General features: G+C 41.6%; 1 protein-coding gene across 4 annotated transcripts in view; it reads left to right on the top strand.

Annotated features, from left to right (window-relative positions):
* The window catches only part of ANKRD31 (ankyrin repeat domain 31), a 230,634-nt gene extending 216,289 nt beyond the window's left edge, over positions 1-14,345 (top strand). For all 4 annotated transcript variants that reach the window (XM_075181929.1, XM_075181902.1, XM_075181910.1 and 1 more), the window contains one exon: positions 13,838-14,345. In XM_075181929.1, the coding sequence (XP_075038030.1) occupies positions 13,838-13,901 (64 nt within the window). In that variant the 3' untranslated portion in view covers positions 13,902-14,345. The remainder of the gene's footprint in view (positions 1-13,837) is intronic.
* The last annotated feature ends 4,049 nt before the right edge of the window (positions 14,346-18,394 follow it).

The following is an 18,394-nucleotide window of genomic DNA, read 5'->3' as shown; positions in this document are numbered from 1 at the left end:
AACAGAAGTAGTCAGGAACGTAGCCGTGTCATACACTGGGAGACACAAGGGAATAACACTATAATGCTGGAGAGCAGGAGACCTAATACTCTGGCACTCATTAGGTGCCAGAGCCAGGTATAAATAGGGAGAGGGGGCAGGGCTACCTATCGGCAGTGCTGACGCTGAACACCACCGCCGGAGACTGTGAATGGCGTCCGCGGCTGCCGTGACCCCGGAAGTACATCTGGTTGCTAGGCAACCAGACGTCTATGGACAGAGACAGGCGCCCGTCCCTGTGCGGAAGACACGGCACAGGGCAAGGAGGTTAAGATCATACCTGGTAGCGCTTCTACCCAGTAAAAGATCCACTCCCAGACCGAACACACATGTTCTGGGGAACAGTAATGGGACCGTGATACCCGTATTTTGTATAACCCCCACCACCCATGACCAAAAGTCTCCAACAACAGGGCAGTTCCAGAGTAGGTGGCATCAGTGTCTCCGCAATTTGGACAATCAGCATCCGATCTGGCACCCATCTGAAGCAACTTGCGAGGAGAGTAGTAAGCAGTGCATCTCAGGTAAAAATATTGTAAGTAATCAGTAGATAGAAACATATGACATTGTGAAATCACAGTGAATATGACAGTCAAACTTAGCCTGTTGGAATAATATGTAAATTTATAATAAATAATAACAACAAAACTCCTGTACTTAACCTAAACTCTTCCCTGACCCACCACCTCCCCGTATACCTAGCAAAAACATTGGTACACTTAATCTCGTAAACATCCCACACTAAATCTTCAATTAACTAAGAGCTATCTACTTCTAAATTGCAACAGGAGAAACTCCTGCAATATAAACCTCACACACTGTATGCAGGGAATATTATCAGATTTTAGAAATTTTTGGCACTAGTAACATTTTAAACCACTGGATTAATAAGCCTCCTGATCCGAAAACTGAGTAGTGAACAACAATCCTGGCTACAGTTCGCCATCTCATCTGGGATCAACCTGCTGTCTGCCATCTAGCCAGTCCATCGCTTCCTTAGGTGTAGAGAAGAAGTGACTACCACCTGCAATCGTGCAGGAAATAACATTGCATACGGGAGCTGCAGGTCCCGAAGTCTCCGCTTTACTTGTACAAATTAGGGTGTATTTGTCTGTACTTCTATTGTAAAATCTGGGAAGACTGATACCGGTCGATTTTCATGTTGTAATTGGTCCTTAGTCTGAGCCAGGCAGAGTATCACATCCCTGTCGCGGTAGTGTAGTAGCTTAGCTATAAAAGTCCTGTCTTGAGCTCCCGGTTGTGGGGGTAAACGGTAAATGGTGAGCCCACTCAACTACGAACTGTGCAGTAAAGGCCTCCTTCCCAAACATGGTTAATAACCAGGATTCCAAGGAAGCCTCATGATTGGTGCCCTCCGTTCTCTCAGGGAGGCCAACAAAGGGTAAATTATTTCAGCACAAGCGCCCTTCCAAGTCGGACATTTTTTGTTTGCAGATATTAACCTGAGCAGTTAGTTCAGCCATGTCCTTTTTTATGGGTGTTGTAGTGTCTTCCAGCATAGCTATCCATTTCTCAGATTCGCCTACCCTCTCCCTCATCTTTTGCATGTCCTGACAGATGAGAGATAAGTACTCCTGAATCTCCCCAATACGATCTGCAAGTCTCTTTTCTGAGGATGTAATGGCTTGCAACAGGACCTGCTGAATAGAGGAGGGAACATCTGCAGGGGAGGGAGGGGAGTCTGTAAGTGTCACAGGGAGTTTCTGTGCTCCAGAAGCCTCCGCAGCAGTAGAGGTGGAAGAACTGCATGCATATTTTTCAAGTTTTGCAGCACCAGCGGCGGTATTAGTTTTCCCCATATTAGCAAATCCAAGTGTCGGAGTAGCAGTGTAGCAATAACTTCTGGGGACGCCCACTCAGCAACTGACAGAGCTTATCAATAGAGGCACCCACAATCCAGAGACGTTTACAGAAGGATATATGAAGGGAGGAGCCTATATAGTAGTAGCACCAAGGAGTTTCTGTTTGAAGAATTCCAGTATGTGTTAGTAGATGGCAGCACAACTCCACACCCACAGCTGAAGGGAGTTTACAGAACGGGCAATAGGTGGAAATGGTAAGGAACAAGAGCAGACCCACAGCAATCCTGTAGACAGAAGCAGAGCTCCTCTTCCATATCCCTAGGAGCTTACAGATGAACAAAATGAAGGTGCCCAACAGCAAAGTTTCGAAATTACGCAGTATCAATGTAATAGGACACTAAAGAAGTTAGGAAGCGACAGTTAAATATTCTAATTTAGCACAGTAGGCAGCGCAGATCACAATCTCTCAGTCCCTGCCCAAAGCATAGTAATTATATAAGAGTTAAGGCAATTCCTTCCAGTAGAAAAGTAAGGTGCAGTCTGTTGAGTGCAGGACCGTCAGTGACGTGCAGTGTGCAGTGATCGGGATTCTCCTGTGTACAGACAATGGAGACAGGCAGTCGCACAGTCACCAGCCATGTGTCACGGTCACTAAGATTCTCGACTCAAAATTCTGCCAATAATTGTTACTGCATCCGAGTCGCGGAGTCTAACGAAGCTATGAGAAAGGAGGATATGGCACTCTGGATAATAGCACGTAATGAGTTGCTATGAGGATGTAGGTAATAATCTCCCTTTCCCTTCTGTCTCGTGTCTCCTCCTGCCTCTCAGCCATATCATCTTGGATGTCCCAAGGCTTCCTTAAACTCAATGTTTCCAAGACCGAGCTTATAGTCTTCCCCCCTTCCAGGACACTCCCACCTCCCCCCTCTCTATTTCTGTTAATAACACTACCCTCGTTTCTGTCCCCCAAGTCCGATGCCTTGGGGTCATCCTTGATTCCTCCCTCTCATTCAAGCCTCACATTCTGTCCCCCTCAAAATCCTGCTACTTCCCTCTTCGGAATATATCTAAAATACGTTCCTTTCTCACCACGGAAGCTATGAAAACCCTTGTTCACTCGCTTGTAATCTCTCGCCTTCACTACTGTAACCTCCTTCTCTCTGGCCTACCTTATTCTCGCCTTGACCCTCTTAAGTCTATCCTCAATGCTGCTGTCCGCCTCATTTTTCTCTCCCGCCGCTCTGTCTCTGCAGTCTCCCTCCAGCAATCTCTACATTGGCTCCCCATACCCTACAGAATTAAATTTAAACTCCTCACCCTCACCTTTAAAGCTCTTAGTCAATCTTCCCCCCCCTACATCTCCAATCTCATCTCTACCTACACTCCTACCTGTCCCCTCCGCTCTGCCTGGGACCGCCACCTCACTACTTCACTGATCACCTCCTCTCACTCTCGTCTTCAGGACTTTGCCTGGGCTGCTCCACTGCTGTGGAACAATCTTACACGTTCCATCAGGTTAGCATCTACTCTCACAGGCTTCAAGCGTGCCCTTAAGACTCATTTCTTTATTCAAGTCTATCAGTCCTCCTCATAACTTCCTTGTCCTGGCTCTCTCCCCAGTTAGTACCACCCTATTTGTGTCTCCCCCTTCCCTTTAGGATGTAAGCTCTCATGAGCAGGGCCCTCTTTCCTCGTGTGCTCTTTCTACTTTTCCATCACCCTCTGTACCTTTTGGCCTGCTTCGCTAGCCCTGTTTTATCTGTTTTCTTAAACTTCGGCCTTCTTCTCAATGATTTCTACCTTCCCTTTCACTATCTGTCCCAGAAATAATCTGATTTGCCTTACCCTGTCACCTATGTTTGTATATATTTTTGTATCATGTTGTGTCTTGGCTCTCTGTTTTCTGTATATGTAATGTACGGCACTGCGGACCCTTTGTGGCACTTTATAAGTCAAAGATGATAATAATGATAAAACCTAGGAACAGCGAAGAGGGCCAGATGAGCGGCAGGTGGTAGATACCACCGACGAGGAGATGGGGTTATCCAACCAGCAGGTGATCAGCGGAAAGCAGGGATATACCACCGACGTGGCGATGATTATCCGGCCAATAGATGAGATAGTAGGAGATGTAGCTATGGTCAGCGGATGGCAGGTATTTACCACAGAGGTGGCGATGATTAGCCGTCCAGTAGATGAGATATTAGGAGATATAGCTATTGATCAGTAGATGGCAGGTATTTACCACAGAAGTGGCGATGATTATCCGGGCAGTAGATGAGATAGTAGGAGAAGTAGCTATGATCAGCGGATGGCATGTATTTACCACAGAGGTGGCGATGATTATCCGGACAGGAGATGATGTATAGGAGACGCTTCAGTGATTAGAGAGAGGCAGGTATTACCACGGACATGGCGATGAAGTTATCCGGCCAACAGGTGATGTATAGGAGATGCTGCAGTGATCAGAGAGAGGCAGGTATTACCTCAGACGTGGCGATGAAGTTATCCGGCCAACAGGTGATGTATAGGAGACGCTGCGGTGATCAGCGAGAGGCAGGTATTACCACAGACGTGGCGATGAAGTTATCCGGCCAACAGGTGATGTATTGGAGACGCTGCAGTGATCAGCAAGAGGCAGGTATTACCATGGACGTGGCGGTGATGTTATCCGATCAACAGGTGTTAGCCTCCTGCTGCTTCCTGCTCTCTCATTCTGTAAGACTGTAACATCCTGATCAATGATCCCACCAACCCCACAGCCTCCAAACTTCTCTCCCTCTCACAACAGTGGCCACTTGCTTGAATTAATCTTTTCCAATCTGTGTTGTCTCTGACTTCAATAACTTCCCAGTCCCTGTCTCTGGCCACCATCTACTCTCCTTTAGCATTTCTACACCTTCCTCACCTTCTCTGTTTCCTTAGATCAACCTCTCCTGCCCTGACCAGGCTGTCTCCCTTTATAATAGTACCCATACCTCTGCCTTGGACTCCACCATTCCAGCTGTCACTATCTGCCTATGATGATCCCCACCACAACCTGGGCATTCTAAACTGACCCACTATCTACCAAAACGTTTTTATGAATATGCCATCTCTGGAGGAAATCGCCCTTCCACACTGATTTCCTCCACTTCAAATTTATTCTGTACTTCTACAATTCTACTCTCTCTCTCTCTCTCTCTCTCTCTCTCTCTAAACAATCCTATTTCAAATCTCTAATTTACAATCATCCAATCCCCATTGCTTGTTAGCCGCCTGGAACTCCATCCCTGCCCCCGTCCCCCAACCTTTCATCCTTCAGATTATTCTCTCACCACCACCACTGACGCCCCATTCCTTCCCCCACTGGCCTACCCATCTTGTCCCCCTTTTCCCCCTCCCCATCTCTGTGGATGAAGCCCAAGCTCTTCTCTCCTCTTCTCCATCCTCCACCTGCCTCCTTGAACCTATCCCCTCTCACCACCTGTGTTCCCTCTCTCCTGTTGCCTGCTCCCACATAACCAATCTCCTTAACCTATTCAAACATGCCCTGGTCTCCCCCATGTTTAAAAACCTTTCTTGGACTTTGCCTCTCTAACTACCGCCCCATCTTCCTCTTCTTTTTCGCTCATAAGATTCTTGAGTGAGTTGACTAAAATTGCCTTGTCACTTACCTTTCCTCGCACACCCTCCTAGATCCACTTGAGTCTTGCTTTTGAACCCTCCTCTCAACCAAAACTGTCCTCACCAAGGTCACCAAACACCGCCTCATTGCCAAATTTGAGGGTCATTTCTCCTTTTACATCCTTGTAGACCTTTCTGTGGTTTTCAACAGCATTGATCACCCTCTCCTCTTGCAAACACTCCACTCCATCAGGATCCATGACACTGCCCTCACACGGTTCACCTTCTCCCTCACCAACTACTCCTCTGTCTCTACCCACGCTCCTCTTCACTGATGACCTCTTTATTATGTAATTTTGTGGGTTTTAATGTAAGTAAATTTGTTTGTATTTATTTAATTCTGTCACTTTTGTACTTTGTTCTTTTGTAATTTTGTTGCATATTCTAAAACCCTATGCATGGCGATGCGGACCCCTTATGGCACCTTATAAATTAAATTTAATAATAGATAATAATATATATTTGCATGATGAGTTTATCAAAAGGCCTACTAAGTAGCTTTATGAGTTTATTTGATAAAAGGTTTGATGTTCAGTTAAAGGATACCTGCTCAATTAGAGGTATAAAGATTTTTGAGAAGTAGGTGATTATCAAGAATTCTCTCCAGACATACTTTTAAACATACCTATTGCTTCACAGTTTTTGCAACAAAGGTCAGGGACATGGAGACACATGTTATGTCTATTCTAGATGGAACCAAGTACCACCTAGTATACTCTTTGTAGGCATTTACTATAATCTCTACATTTATGGATGGTTTTGCTGTCCTTGGGGTAAATATATTAAACTGCGGTTTAAATTTCCCCTGCAAAGTCGCCGGATGTCGGCGACTTGGTAAATCTGCAGTTTAATACATTTACCCCCTGATGTCTAACCAAGCCTTACTGTCCAATGAAATTCCCTGATCCTTTCACCAGGCTTTCAGGATCCAGTGATAAAACAGTATTTTTCGAATATGGTATTGTTCCTTTCCTACTCGCCGAGTTTGTGCAGAGATGTTCAACCTGTGTTTAATGGTTCAGCTGGGAATATTTCTGGTGAAACAGAATGAAATTTTGTATTTGCATGTATTGAAAATATGACATTTACTGAATGTGAGCTGGGAGCTGCTAAAAGGATCAGAGCCGTTTATTGAGGTGCAGGGACAATGGAGGTGGAAGGTGAGGAGTCTAGGGACAGAGAGCCCAGGGGAGGAGATATAACACATAGATTGTGTGCAGAAGGCATAGGTAATGAAAAGAGGAGGATAGGGGGGAAGAGACTGCTGCCTAAGAGAGCTTACAATCTAGAGGGGGGTTTGATTTAATATTGGTTGGGTCCATCTTGTACCCCAAAAATGTTCAAGTTTAATCTGATTCTTGGTGCTATGGGTTCTGAACACATTGCAAAAATTTGTGGAGCTGAAGGTCATGCCTGTCTAGTGCCATCTTCCCAGCTTGAATGATGCTTGAACTAATTTTATTTGTCATGAACGAGGTTGAACAATTGAATTCTAAAGCCTGTATAACTTGAAGAAAATTCTCCTTTAAGATCACATGCCTTAAGTGTCCGTAGCTTGAAAGGCCAAGATAATTTATCAAATGCCTTCCCCACACCCAACAATAGTCGATGCATGAAGAGAGATGATGAGTGCATGAATTAAAGTTTTTGCAATGTCTTGTGTGAGATATGAACGTATTTTGGAAATGTTTTTAGAGATTTTTATATGCAGAATGATATAAATATAGGGTTAATGTGGGGGACAAAGGATAGTTGTGAGTCAAGGATTACACCTAGGCAGTGAGCTTGCGGAGTGGGATTTATGTTCATGTTGTCAACAGAAATAGAAATGTTAGGCAGGAAGCTTCTTTTGGTGGGTGGGAATATTATTAATTCTATTATTGAAAGATTGAGTTTGAATTGTCGAGTGGAGATCCAAGATGAAATGGCAGAAAGACCGTCAGTAACCAGAGACAACACAGATGGTGAGAGATTAGGAGAGGATAATTTTGTGAATCATCCACATAATGATACTGAAATCCAAAGGATTTGATTTCCTAGAGATGTGCTGTAGATAGAAAATAGCAGAGAACCTAGGACTGAGCCTTGTGGTACTCCAACTGATAAAGGAAGTGGAGGTGGAGCCAGAGAAATTAACACTGAAAGAGCAATTATATAGATAGGATGAGAACCAGGATAAGGTAGTGTTTTGAAGAGCTAGGGATTATAGTGTTTGTATGAGGAGAGAGTGGTCAACAGTGTCGAATGCAGCAGAGAGATCCAGGAGAATTAGAAGAGAGTAATTGCCTTAAGTTTTAGCTGTGATTAAATCAATGACAACCTTGGTCAACACAGTCTCTGTGAAGTGTTGAGAGAAAGCCTGACTGAAGAGACTCCAATAGGTTGTGTGCAGTCAGGGCCGCCATCAGGGGGGTACGGGGGGTGCTGTTGTACCGGGCCCGGGCTCACCAGGGGGCCCGGTACAACAGCTCAGCACAGACTTACCTGGGGCCCGCCGCTGGTCTCCGCTATTCTGTCTTTAGCCTGGCTGTCACCGTGACAGCCAGGCACCAGGATCCGATCGCAGGGGTGGAGGATTCATTCCCCCTGCGATCATGTGCTCTGCCTGTGACAGATCACATGATCGCAGGGGGAATGATTCCTCCACCCCTGCGATCGGATCGTGGTGCCTGGCTGTCACGGTGACAGCCAGGCTGAAGACAGAATAGCGGAGACCAGCGGCGGGCCCCCAGGTAAGTATGAAAGTATGTGTTGCTCATGGGGGGGGCTGCTCATGAGGGAGGGGGGGGCCGGGTGGCACGGGTGGCATGGGGGGCCCATACTGGGCCCGATTTTTTCTGAAGGCGGCCCTGTGTGCAGTAAGAAAGTGTGTGAGGTGAGTGTAGGCGATTCTCTCAAGAAGTTTGGAGGGGCATGGAAGCTGCAAGGTAATTTGAGAGAGAGTTGGGTCAGAATGATCTTTTTTCAGAATAGGAGTAAACACTGCATGCTTGAATAGTGATGGAAAGACACAGTAGTGAGAGAGAGATTACAAATTTTAGTTAGACTTAGAATGAGCAAAGGAGACAGGGATCTACCAGTATAGGATCAAGCAGACAGAAGGTAGCACAGGAAGATAAGAAGAGAGTAGATACTTTTTCTTCATTTGTGTCAGAGGGTGCTGAGCAGAAATTGATCTGTTTGCTTGTCGAGGGAGATGATACTATTTCAAGTCAGATCTTGTCAACCTTGTCCTTAAAGTAGGAAACAAAATCCTGGGCACTGATGGTAGTCAGAGGGTTTGGGGTGGTGGAGATCACAACACATGCATAGAGAATGGATTAAAAATCTTAATAGTATGTACTTCAGGAGATGTGAATGTGAGTGTTGGGATAGTTGATAGAACTGTGAATGTGCAATGTGGGCAAATAAGTAGTCCAGCCCCACCTCCTTGTGTACCTCCGGGCCTGGAGGTGTGGGTGAAAAGGAGGCTACTGTGTGAAAGGGCTGCAGGTGAGGCAGTGTCTGATTGCGTAAGCCATGTTTCCGTTATTGCTAGAAGGTTGAGGTTGTTTGAGAGGAAGAGATCGTGTACGGAGGTAAGTTTGTTACAAACCGAGCGTGCATTCCAAAGGGCACATTTATAGGACTTTGGAAGAGAGCGGAGATAGGTGATGTGTTAGAGGTTTGCTAGATTACGGTAGTGTTCAGATATATGTGGGAGATGGGAGAAGTGAGGGGGACCTGGGTTAGGTGATATATCACCAGCTAATAGAAGCAGAAAGAAAGAAAGATAGGAAGATGATTGTTAGATGTGTGGCCTTTTAGTTTCTGGCGACAGGGTGAGGCTGTTACAAGTACTGAATTTAAATAGGAAAAAAGTGTTAAATAGAGGTGAGTGGAGTAATGAAGGGGCAATGTGGACAGAGGTGTGTGTTGCAGGAAGGGTGAAGGATAATATAGTCCTACAAATAATGCCATGAAAAGAGAGAAAGAAAAGCAATCTTTCAAACATTGGGATATAAGAGTAAAAGGACAAAAATTGAGGGACTGTCACACGCCGGCCCCGTGAAAGGGTAACGGCTTTGTTATCTCAATCTCATAAGCGGTGAACACGGCATCCTGAACTTAGTATTTTGCTTATCAGTCTCCACCTGGTGGTTCAGCGCATGTGTCAGCCACCACTCACCTTTATGACCTCCTACCCGTTCCTATTGGCCCTGGAACTTTGGAGCGCTATTTAAACCTCCCAGTTACTGCTCTCTGATGCCTGTTCTTCGAGTTACTCACTCTCATCAGGATTGGGCTTCCTTCGTGTGACTTACCTGTAGCTGCTGTGCATTACTCTTCCAAAGTCAGCAGTAGTTTCTCTTCGGTGCCTCCGCTGGAACTTCTAGAATACCTGTCCTCTGCAGCCGTGTTCTATGTTTCCTGCTCGGCTTGACTGCCCCATCTTCAGCGCTTCACTACTGGAACTCCAGCCGCATTAGGAACTCTCCACATCTGCTGCTCTGAGTCACCACCTAACGGATCAGCTAAGTTCTTTCAACATTATTGTTTCTACTGAACTATCGCTGTACCAGTAACCCGCTTGCTGTTGCTCTGAGTTACCCTATAACGGATCAGCTAAATTCTTTCAACATTATTGTTTCTACTGAACTATCGCTATACCAGTAACCTGCTTGCTGTTGCTCTGAGTTACCCTATAACGGATCAGCTAAAGTCTTTCAACATTATTGTTTCTATTTGAACTGTCGCTGTACCAGTAATTCACCTGCTGTTGCTCTGAGTTACCATCTAATGCATCAGCTAAGTTCTTCATCATTATTGTTTCTACTGAACTTCCGCTGTACCAGTAATTCACATGCTGTTGCTCTGAGTTACCATCTAACGGATCAGCTAAGTTCTTCCATGTTATTGTTTCTACTGCACTGCCGCTGTACCAGTAATTCATCTCCTGTTGCTCTGAGTTACCATCTAACGGATCAACTAAGTACTTCATCGTTATTATTTCTACTGAACTGTCGCTGTACCAGTAATTCACCTGCTGTTGCTCTGAGTTACCATCTAACGGATCAGCTAAGTTCTTCATTGTTATTGTTTCTACTGGACTGCCACTCTACCAGTAATTCATCTGCTGTTGCTCTGAGTTACCATCTAACGGATCAGCTAAGTTGTTCATTGTTATTGTTTCTACTGAACTGCCACTCTACCAGTAATTCATCTGCTGTTGCTCTGAGTTACCATCTAACGAATCAGCTAAGTTCTTCATCATTATTGTTTCCCTCGAACTGCCGCTGCACCAGTATTCACATGCCGTTTCTCTGAGTTTCCATTTGACAGATCAGCTAAGCTCCTACTAATAACTTACTTATATCTCCTGGAGCAATTCCCACTATCATAGCAGTCCTGCCACATTAGGCTCCACCTACTGTTCTGCCATCACTTCTGCTGGGAACCGCGACCTGCGGTAATAGGTGCTGCAAAGTCCATACCCTCTCCTAGGGGTAATGGTGAATACCACCTACCATTAGACTCTGCGCCCCAGTTAGAGCATCAGTTATTGGCAGATACACAGGACTCTCTAAATTTCACCAGATTTCGTGACAGGGACTTAAAAGAATTACCTAGTTGCAATGTCCTGTGCAATCAGAGAAGTTGTAGTCTTAGGCTGCTGCATATGTATATTATTTCTGGATGTCTTCAGATGTTGTTCAATGTGTGTTCAACTGTTTTTTTTTAATTTGTGCTTTCTCAATCAGTATTGCTGTTAGCAAAGTTTAGTTCTAGTGAGTTGCATAGATATATAAGGTAAAGTTCCAGGTTATCAGGATACACTGATACCTGTGCAGGTATATATATATAATCTGTCATTCATTGTTTTCCAGGACTCCTGTTTTATATTTGAGGAATTCAGTTTCTGTATGTATTAATGTCAAGGATATCTAAATGTTGATACAAGGGGATAACTGTAAAAAAACAAAAACCTATGAAATATCAAATGATCATCTTGAGTTGATTCAGCAGATCTGGGTGGGTAGAGAGTGCATCAATTGAAGCTTAATTTTGCAGAAAGTCTTGTAGGACTATAAATTTGGAATAAGAGAGTCTTTTCAGGAGTCAGCATAATTAATAGTAGCAGCCCAATTCAATAGCACACAATGTGGCTTTAACCCACATATTTTCAATACTGAGGACAAAATATATTTACCTATAATTACTTATACAATACAAGGAGCAGTAACATTAAAAGCACACTGCAAAGTTATTTGTTAGTATTAAATGTGTTGTTTCTTAATATATGTAATGTTTATCATAGTGTATATAGGCCCAACAGTATTAATTGTTGTCCAATTAAATGCTGTTTTGATGGCTTAGCTTGGTGTATGCAGGGGACTGGTCGCCTTGTATATTGGTCATAAGATGGCCTTTTGCTAGTTTCTTTAGGCCTAGCAGTTAGGTACGGCCTTCTGTTTTAGTTTTGTATTGTAAGTGTGGGGTGGGAAGCTGGAGGGGATCCTGAAGTAGAGGTCCAAGGGGGCGTGATTATGAGATTTGTGTCATCACGGCCACCGTTGTACAATGATTGGCTCACCTTCCCCTTTATTAGAAGGAAATGTGGGATCACAAGGCGTCTTACTCTCTCGACAGTGCCGGAGCACTTAAATCATTAATATGTTGACATTTTTCATTCAGTTTCTTGCACTGAATACATTACAAAGACAACGGGCCTGATTCATTAAGGAAAGAAAAGCAAAAAAAAGAAGTAACTTTGCACCTTGACAAAACCATGTTCCATTGGAGGGGAATGTAAATTTTAAAATGTGGGGACAGATTTATAGATGCGGCGGGGCATGTCCTAGATCAACTTTAAATTTCAGTATAAAATATAAAGCTATGAAATATTAGGGTGCTACATGAAAAATCAGGCAGTATTTTCCTTACATGCAAAATAATAAACTAATTTGCACCCCTTGCAATGTAACATGATTTGTCCAGGACAAAAAACTTACTAATTTTTCTTGCTTTACTTTTCTTAATGAATCAGGCCCAACATGTTCACTCACATATCTAAAGAGATGATAAATAGATAAATTCCTATTTTGTAGCACAGAATGCCCAGCTTATATGAAAAATAGCTTGCTCCAAAGAAATCATTTTAAATATGGTTGCATCAGATTTTGCTACAGGTTAAATTTTGTGCTTCTGCTTTAGCACATGTTTTTGTGGTCAGGATACATTGAGGTTCATGTCCTTGATGTGCATAAAACGATATGCTTGTTTAGATGGTAACGACTTGTGCACAAGTCTGGTCAACGTTCTTCCCACTTCCCATTTTGGGCTTCCCCTTTTTTAATTTTGCTTATTCATTTATTCTAATGCACAGCTCGTATGGCCAACATCGAGATAGTAGATAACTCTGGAAAGTAGAGACAAAGGGACTGTGTTCATTTTAAGCAAATATTTGTAAACATTGTCGTTTAAATGCATTGAAGTATCGTGTGAGAGCATTGGACATTGGTATTCAAATTTTACACTATTAAAATTGAGGTCACTTTTGAACTAAAGTTAAAAACAAGGCACTTTCAGATGTACAAAAGCTATTCACATTTGCCCAACCTCCATCTCTTGTAGCTCATGTAAAAGTTCAAGGGAACGCAAACTAAATCCTGGCTGGTAAATTCTGTCACATGTGTGCAAACACGGGTTCATGTAATCACAAATGACAATAAAGGAAAAAACATATATATGCATATGCATATTAGTGTGTGTTTTGTATAAGATCTGGGTTATAACATAGCTTACAGAATGCTTAAAGCTTATGGTTAATTTGAGATCCTCGCAAAGATCTTGTATACAAATAATTCTATAATACTAGAAGTGCCCTATCCATATTATGGTTTATGTATGTTTTGCCGCTTTGGCGCACATGTTTCTGGGGCTATGTAATAAATCGAGTAAACAGTCTTTGACTGCTATGTGTCAGTCTGATTCATACTTGGCTAAAAGTGTCAGAATGTAATAAATCTGATTCCCTAACGTCATGAAACTCAGCAATGTACTACACTGAAAATCTAAGAACCCTTTTTATTTCACTTACATACATATTTTTGATATTTGTATAGTGTAGTACATATGTTTTTAGTTGTATCCAAAGTAAAAATATTATATATGGTTTAATTTAAACTCATAATCACATGATATCAAATTAAATGTTGTATATGTAAAAGTATATTTTCACTAGCTGGCAATGTATATGGAAGGAACAGTGTGCAGATAGACTAGGATTATGGAATAATAACAGCATGTGTATTTTTAATTTGCAGTTTCATCAAGCCTCCACCCTACAACACATACAGTACTGCAGGTGAAAGAGATTTTGCTGATTGATAAAAGTGAATTCTTTCCATGCCACTTAATGGATCAGTACTGGGAAGATTTCTTGATCAGTGATAGCCAGGCCTTTTGAAATTACACCTCAGGGTGGAGTAACTTATAATATTGTTATTGTTATATGTTATCTCAGTGTTCTGTTTTATCTTCTTTATCTCTATTTACTTTGTTCAAACCCTATTAGCAGGGTATTCCACAACAAAGACTGGACTCTGACATTCTGCAGCTTTCCTATCTAAGCTGTCCACTCCTCCAATTTCCTAATGCAATTTCACAGTAATTCCTTCGATATAAGGGTTTAAACAGTTCAATGTGGCAGGTCTTCATCCTGTGCATTTCCAGCTTAGTATGTTGCAGCTGTAGATCAGTTTCTGAATTGTGAATTTTAGCTATTAACCAACTAAAACTTACTTGCAACAGTTTCTTTTTACTAAAGACAAATATAGTCTGAAACCGCAAAAATAGATTTTTTTATTTCATGAAAGCCAAACAAAATTGTGTTTCTTGGATTTTTTTTCTAAAAAGAGAAAAGGACTGTGATGAAGTTTAAAGAGTGTCCAGTAATAACCTTATAGGTTATATCTTTTTTTTCATGTGATGGTTTTTGAATATGTAATTTTTCTCATATGTATGTTTACACAATTTGTTGCAGGTTTTTTTTATAAATAAAGGTTGGTCAAAGTTATAGTTCTATAATCGTTCTACAAATAAACTGTATTCTAAACGTTGCAGTGGCTATTTTTTGTGTTAGTATATCAGCAGATTTATATAATTACAATCATTCACTTGTCTCTTCATTCTTTCAATGACCTCCATAAATTTTTGTTGAATTTAATTCTTGAAATCAATTTAATAGGACTGCTCTATTTTTTCTTAACCAATGTAATGTAGATTTTGTCCAAAGTAAAGGTAACTGTGATTAATACATAATGTATAAGGAGTTAATATTCACAACACTGGGTTATTCATTGAATGTAATAAGTTGTGTTATATAGAAACATATGAACACAAATGCATGATTGCACAACGTAAAATATAAACTTTATAAAAACTATTATCTTAATGGGGGTGATGGAGCCAAATTAGGCGCATGGTCGCAGAGCAGCATCTGAGCTGCGGCTGGAAGGAAAGAAGAATGGGTAGGTAGGAAGTGTCACACATAATCACACTGGGAAGGCATCCACATGCCTGGCTCTTTTTTCAACTGTTGGGCTTCCATGGGCAGCATGCCAAGGACAAGAGTAGAGGTCGTGTGCACCAAACACTGATTCCCTGTGGCAGTGTTGTGGTGCTCACATAGTAGGCAGAACAAGCCCCGGTTTATTGTGTTGGTAAAATATCATAGCCTTGTGCTGCGCTTTCCTGCATATGTTGATTGGTGAATAAAGCTGTGACCATTTTGCCAAATAACAGTCTGCAAATATGTATTTGGTTAGCATATGGCAACAGGGCATTGGCTGTTTAGCATATGCTCACTTATCATTAATAAAAATCCCAAGGGATTAGCAACTTGATTCTCTTCAAGGGCTGCTTCTGTTTTTTAAAACAGTTGCAAATTATCCATAATCTCAGTAATAAGTTAAAGCGATACATTTAATCAAAAATACACCAATTTAATTTGGAATGACATACAAGCAGGTATTTTTGTCAGGACCTGTCTCCAACAATATTGCAGCATCGCTTCAGCATGCTGATTTGTCTCAGCAGCTCCTGTCTCCTGGACTACATTGGACTTGATATTATTGCATTTACCTTGCAGTACCTCTGAAATTCATCAATGCCTCTGAAGAAATTGTCTCTTACGATGAAATGCGTCAGGCAAAGGATTTTTTTGAATTAAGACATTATCATATTCGTTCCTACTGCTATTGGTACAGTCTATGGGGCACATTCATCATTTATCGGCAAAAATGAGAAATAGTTATCAATCCTTATCGCATGGATAAGGATTGATCTATCTCTCAAATTTATGAAAAACGGATCACAGAAACAGCAGTTCCGAAAAACTGCTGTTTCTGTGATAAAAAAAACATACTCACCACTGCCTCTTCGGACGCGCTGGCTCCGGATCTCCTCCTCATCAGCTTAGTTTGTGTTCTTCATGCAACTGCGCATGTACCATCCAGAGACCTTGAGGCTGCGCAAAGACATCTCCTACCAGTGATATCATGTGACAGGGAGAGATCACAAGATCACTCCCTGCACATGCGCTGGACATAACCAAGAACAAAAATTTTAGCAGCATTTCCGATGATGTACGCCAGCTTCAGCATTAACATAACAAGTTCCCGAAAAAAACATTTTTTCGGGACTTGTTAGATTGCGGCCAGAGCAGTCACCATACTGTTGTATGGTGACTGCTCGCAAAAACGATGAGGAGTGCAAAGCAGCAGATATCCATGATATCTGCTGCGATGCACCTTTAATAAATTTGCGTAGGAGACATCGTGGCCTAATTTACACGGTAAGTGCACGATAGTGCACTACCGTAATTTCTTAAATATACCCCTATGTCTCCGTAATCTCTTATTTGGATATCGGCTTACACCTCCGAATATATGCTGTTCAAAACAGGAGGAAGAGAACGTCCTCAGCGCGCACGCTGATTGTTATGCAACATCCGGACTGCTGAATACTTATTTGTCAGACTCAGGTTATTCTCAGTGCGCTTTGCAGACCACAGGGAGTGAAAAAAGTGGGTTTGGTATCTAACCTTAAGGTAACCCATACTATTGGCTCAAGCACACAATTCTTCACAGAGATATTTATACCGAGTGAAGTAGGTTCATTGTCAGATATAGCGGATCCCCATATGTGTTTCATTTGGAAGAACATATTTTAATGAAACACATGTGGAATCTATAATACTCGTATACCCATGTGAAGGGTGGCTATATAACACGGAAGGACCATAGTTTACATGTCAAATAAACTATATATTTTATTTAGAGCTGATAAGCTCCACGGAATATTAACAATCATTTATATGATTTTAGTAATTATATTGGAATTCATGATACAATTTCACTTGGACTATGGGTTTTCTGTGATCTATGTTTCTGTGCATTGAATTATTGTTGTGACCTATATATTGTGTCTATATAGAACCATTTTTAGTATTCACATATATTTGTATGATGTGATTATTCCTCAATAGGTATTTTTTTTTATGTATATTTTTATTATTGTTGTTTTTTTTAATAAATTGTTTGTTTTTTCTTGAACTCAATTGGTTATTGGATATTGGTTCCAGTGCTGTTTTCTATTTCTATTTGTCTTTTAAAAAGTTTGCAGACTCTTTCCTACAGCACCAGGTTCCTCTTTTGCCCATTATTTCTCTACCATCTGTCTATCTACGCCTGGGACCCCTTTTCCTGTTTTCATTCCTGTGTGTGCCCTCATGTCTAATGATTCTCTCCTTTAATGTATTGCCTATTTCACACAGACAGTGTTGTTGTCAAATTCCCTCCTCCATAAGTTTCTTATTTCAGCAAAAGGTATGCTAAGAGAAAGGAACATTGACATCACACTGTTTGAAGAAAAATGTCACTGGACTTTTTCAGTCATCAGTGAATCCATTGGATTGGGAGTATTATTGATTATAATTGTTAATTTACCCAAATTCAGTTATGGATGAAGATAACCTTTTACTCGACAACCACCACAGGTAGACATGGATACATTTTCAATGGCCATTCCAAGTAATTATCATGCACTGTGAGCAAAATCCTAACAATGCTAAGTCACAGGTGGCAGGTTCACCTTAATTTTCTACTAGATTTCTGAATGTACATGCTATGGTCCTCTTGTGCTCATTACATTATTGTGGTCTCTCCAACATTGAACAACTTACAAAGTCACTTTAATACGTACATGCATATATACGTTCCTGATAAATATTGCTCATTAAAGAACTCATTCCTTGACTGTGTGTTTTAGTAAAGTATAAGTGATCTGCCATTAATTAATAAAAAAAACCTTGACAACATTGTTTAAATGGCTTTGACCTGTACAGTGAATATTATAAACATGCATTTAATTTCATCAGTGGGCAGGGGGTGAGCCATGTAATTTTCTTTGGTCTAAGATTCAGGTAGTGCAGTAGTCAGCTTCATTACCCATTTTCAGCTGAGAGGATGGAGACGTGGGTAACTCCCAAACATATTTACTCAAGGTTGATTGTAGACTGTAGACTGTTTACCTAGGGCTATCAAACTAATTTACTTACAGTCCATCATATTATGTGCCAAAACAAACTTCTGTAGAAGGATTAAGATCTTAAGTTGAATGGTGGCCCATAGAGTATAAACACATGATATAAAAAAAAAAACCTCCTTACAGTAACTCTTCTTCCCCATTTGAGCAGTTCTTCAGGGGAAACATTATTAATGGGGGAAGGGGACATTTTTTCAGCTGAACAGTCAAAAGTTAGAAGTGTAAATGCATGCTGGATGACTAGGTTGAAATGCCTTCTGTTCTTCCCGTAACTC

This window comes from Mixophyes fleayi, chromosome 1 (genome assembly GCF_038048845.1).
Source record: "Mixophyes fleayi isolate aMixFle1 chromosome 1, aMixFle1.hap1, whole genome shotgun sequence".
Taxonomy (NCBI): Eukaryota; Metazoa; Chordata; class Amphibia; order Anura; family Limnodynastidae; genus Mixophyes; species Mixophyes fleayi.
This window is presented reverse-complemented; position numbering and strand designations above follow the sequence as displayed.